This window comes from Acanthisitta chloris, unplaced genomic scaffold (genome assembly GCF_000695815.1).
Source record: "Acanthisitta chloris isolate BGI_N310 unplaced genomic scaffold, ASM69581v1 scaffold19826, whole genome shotgun sequence".
Classification (NCBI taxonomy): domain Eukaryota; kingdom Metazoa; phylum Chordata; class Aves; order Passeriformes; family Acanthisittidae; genus Acanthisitta; species Acanthisitta chloris.
In genome coordinates, this window is record NW_008676711.1 from 298 (window position 1) to 3,926 (window position 3,629).

Here is a 3,629-nt window from a genome sequence, read left to right on the forward strand (position 1 = left end):
TGAATCGTGTGGCTTCTGCTCTCAGTTCCCTTCCTGGTCTCTTCACTGTGCAGCTGGTGGAGCTTCTGCCCTTGTGCCCATGCCTTGGAGTGCTCGGCTTGCCAAGCTCCAGTGCCCTGCTGTGCGTTTGAGCTTGAGTTTTGGATTGTTTGAGGCCATGAAGTGGACTCAAGTATAAGGGAGTTTGCTTTCTTTTTTTTTTAGCTTTTACTAGATGTCTATAAAACACATGAAGCTCCCATGATTTATGATCCCATCTTCCGGGCAGCTGTGAAAAGGTGTATTTTTGCAGAGTTGCATCCATTTGTCAAGTTGGTTGGCATAAAGAAGGAAAGGTTTTCTACTGGTGAAGCTGGTGATCAGCACTCACGTTTGTCTCTCTCCCTGCCTAGATCGAGCGGCTGGAAGTCAGCAGCTTGGCACAGACCTCCAGTGCCGTGGCCTCCAGCACTGATGGCAGCATCAACACCGACTCTGTGGACGGGACCCCAGACCCACAGCGCACCAAAGTGGCCATCACACACCTGCAGCAGAAGATCCTGAAGCTGACAGAGCAGATCAAAATCGAGCAAACGGCCCGCGACGACAACGTGGCAGAGTACCTGAAATTGGCCAACAACGCAGACAAGCAGCAGAGCGCCCGCATCAAGCAAGTGTTTGAGAAGAAAAATCAAAAGTCAGCCCAGACCATCTTGCAGCTGCAGAAGAAACTAGAACATTACCATCGAAAGCTGCGCGAGATCGAACAGAATGGGATCCCTCGGCAGCCGAAGGATGTCTTCAGGGATATGCATCAGGGTTTGAAAGATGTGGGAGCAAAAGTCACTGGCTTCAGTGAGGGAGTGGTAGACAGTGTAAAAGGTGGGCTCTCCAGTTTCTCCCAGGCCACGCATTCAGCAGCAGGGGCTGTGGTGTCCAAACCCCGGGAAATTGCCTCCCTCATAAGGAACAAGTTTGGGAGTGCAGACAACATTGCTAATCTGAAAGACTCCTTAGAAGAAGGCCAGGATGATGGGACAGGCAAAGGTCTAGGTGTTATTCAGAACTTTCAGTCAAGCCCAAAATATGGCAGTGAAGAGGACTGCTCCAGTGCCACATCGGGCTCAGTGGGAGCCAACAGCACAACGGGAGGCCCTGTGGGAGCTTCCAGCTCCAAAACAAACACTCTGGATATGCAGAGCTCAGGGTTTGATGCAATACTGCATGAGATTCAAGAAATTCGAGAGACGCAGGCAAGACTGGAAGAATCCTTTGAGGACCTTAAGGTTCGCTACCAGAGGGATTACACGTTGATCATGCAGACCCTGCAGGAGGAGAGGTACAGGTATGTACTGTGGTTTCACTGTGCTGTGACCTCAGAGCACCAGAGCCAGGGATGGGACTGCTCAGCAGGCTCTTCCCAGCAGCCTGGTTTGCGTGGGAAGCTTTGTGGTCTTCTTAGACTTTCTCCATCCCAGCTTTGTCTTCTGTAAATATTATTATCTCTGTCTGTACAAGAAAGAAATAGTGAGGAAAAAAGGTTGTTTCATGGTGTTTTCAAGATAAGAAGTCAAGCCAAAGAGGTTTAGAAAGGTGTTGCAATACTAGAAGTGCATCAATGCAGTTACTGTAACCAGACAGTGCTTTGCCCAGCATGAATCCTGCAAAGGTTTGGGTCAGGGCAAGATACAGGGAACTACACATGGGCAGTACCCTGACCCTGCCTCCTCCAACAGTCTGATCTGTGTCTAGCAGAGAAAGAAACATTCCAGGGTTCTCTAAAAAGACTTGATCTTGCCCATGTGCCAAGACTAGGGTATCCCTTTCCTTCTCTGCTCACCCCACAGTGGCAGGGTTCGGGGGAATGAATTGCTGGGGTGGGGACAGACTTGCTGCAGTGCCCTGTGCCACTTGCTGTGTTGGTTTGCACAATGTTACGTGGAGTTGCCCTACAGCTCTTTAGACATGCTGGTGGCAGATCATTGGAAAAACACTGGGAAAGGCTTAACCTGCTAGGATCTGGTGGAGACAGCAAGCTTCCTGTGTGCTTTGCAGAGCTTGGGCAGATAAAGCCAGAGCTACACCACTTTCTAATCCTGCTTTGCAACAATCAGCAGTTTGACTGAAACCAGTGCCCAGCACAGCAACTTTGGTTCCTGGTGCCTCATTGTCATCAAGTCACTTCCCAAAGTGTCATGGAGCTTGATCTCCTGCTCCCCAGCAGAGAGGTGCTGTTGTCTGTCGCTGTGTAGGTTGTTGTTTCACACAGCAGCAGCAGTTCGTGGTGGGATGCTATGTGCAAGCACAGCACAGCTGAAGGAGTGGCCTGAAAGTAAAACAGAGATCTTGGGGACCAGTGTGTGCTGTCAGCTGAACTGGCTGGTGACTGCCTGACACCTCTGAGCAGAGCTCATGTAGGACCCACACTAATGCACCGTGCAGTCGTAGCTGTCCCATGCTGTTAACCTTTGTGGAGTGTTCCCTCCAGGTGAGCCCAGGGCCCAGCCACAAACCAAGGCAGCCTGGAGTGAAGAGCTCCCAGGAGAACCTGCATTTGGCTTATCAAAGCTTAAAAAGAGTCATTTAGACCTGCCATGTGGAATGTTGATGCAAATTAACGAAAGGTGTGACCTTTAAAGAGGACCAGTTAAACCACACTCAGTGCCCTTGTCTCTGCAGGTAACTGCACCATCAGCTAGAGCTCATGGGTCGCAGGGAGATGAGTAGCTGACTGTACAAATCTGGATCTTTGTTTGATAGCTTCTGTATTTTGAACTGTCATGTAGATAAAAGCTCTCTCCATAGGAGCTGGAAGGTGACATGATGTGTCCAAGGGCAGAGGGTGCTGCTGCCTTGGCAGGGAGGAGTGTCACCTGTTCCTCCAACTGGAACCTCTCCTGTCCCTCAGCTCTCTTCAGAAAAGAATCAAAAGATGGGAAAGGAGGTTGTGGTTTGATGCTGGGAGGCTGGAGCTTCAGACTAGTCATAACTGGCTTGAAAAGCTATAAAAGCCTCCTAACTCTGCTCTGGTTCTGAGAAGCTTTCAAAAACAAACACAGTTAGACTTTTCCAAAAAAATAGTATTTTGGAGAAGCCTTTACCTGGTTAGGTGACACTGACTGCATACAAGGCATGTGCTGTGACATTTTCTCACCTGGTCTTTGTCCTCTCCTTGTTCTTAGATGTTCAACTTTTTTGCAGGTTCTAATGGTGTTTTCCCTGCATGTTTGTGCAGCTTTTATTTCTCAGCCATGGCTTGCCTTGCAGGTTTTCCATGACCTCCTCCATCTCCTCCTCCTGCTTCCAGATCTTGCCGTAGCTGTCGGTTTGCTAACCATCTCCAAGGCAGGGACTCACTAGAGCAGTCACTCCAGTTCTGCTGCCCTGGTGCTGCCAGGGTGGCCTGGCCTGGCCCCAGAGCCAGGCTGGGTGGGCTGTGCTGTGCTGCCCAGCTCCTGTTGGCCCTGGAGCAGGGAGTGCTCCACCAGGGCTGAGTCACGGAGGAAGGAAGATTCTGGCGGCGCCTGGGCCTCGTCATGTTCTCTTGCTCCAGGAGAGGTGCTCAACTGGCCTGTTGCTTATCTCATTGTAGGAAGGTGGTGACTGTTTACTGATAATAGCAGGGACTTTCTGTGCTATTGAGACTGAAG

The 3,629-nt window shown here is 50.3% G+C and overlaps 1 protein-coding gene across 1 annotated transcript in view; it reads left to right on the plus strand.

Moving 5' to 3' along the window:
• Positions 1-392: 392 nt before the first annotated feature.
• The window catches only part of TMCC1 (transmembrane and coiled-coil domain family 1), a gene marked incomplete at its 5' end in the record, with an annotated part of 9,145 nt that continues 5,908 nt past the window's right edge, over positions 393-3,629 (plus strand). The window contains one exon of the mRNA XM_009076241.1: positions 393-1,324. Within this exon, the coding sequence (XP_009074489.1) occupies positions 393-1,324 (932 nt within the window). The remainder of the gene's footprint in view (positions 1,325-3,629) is intronic.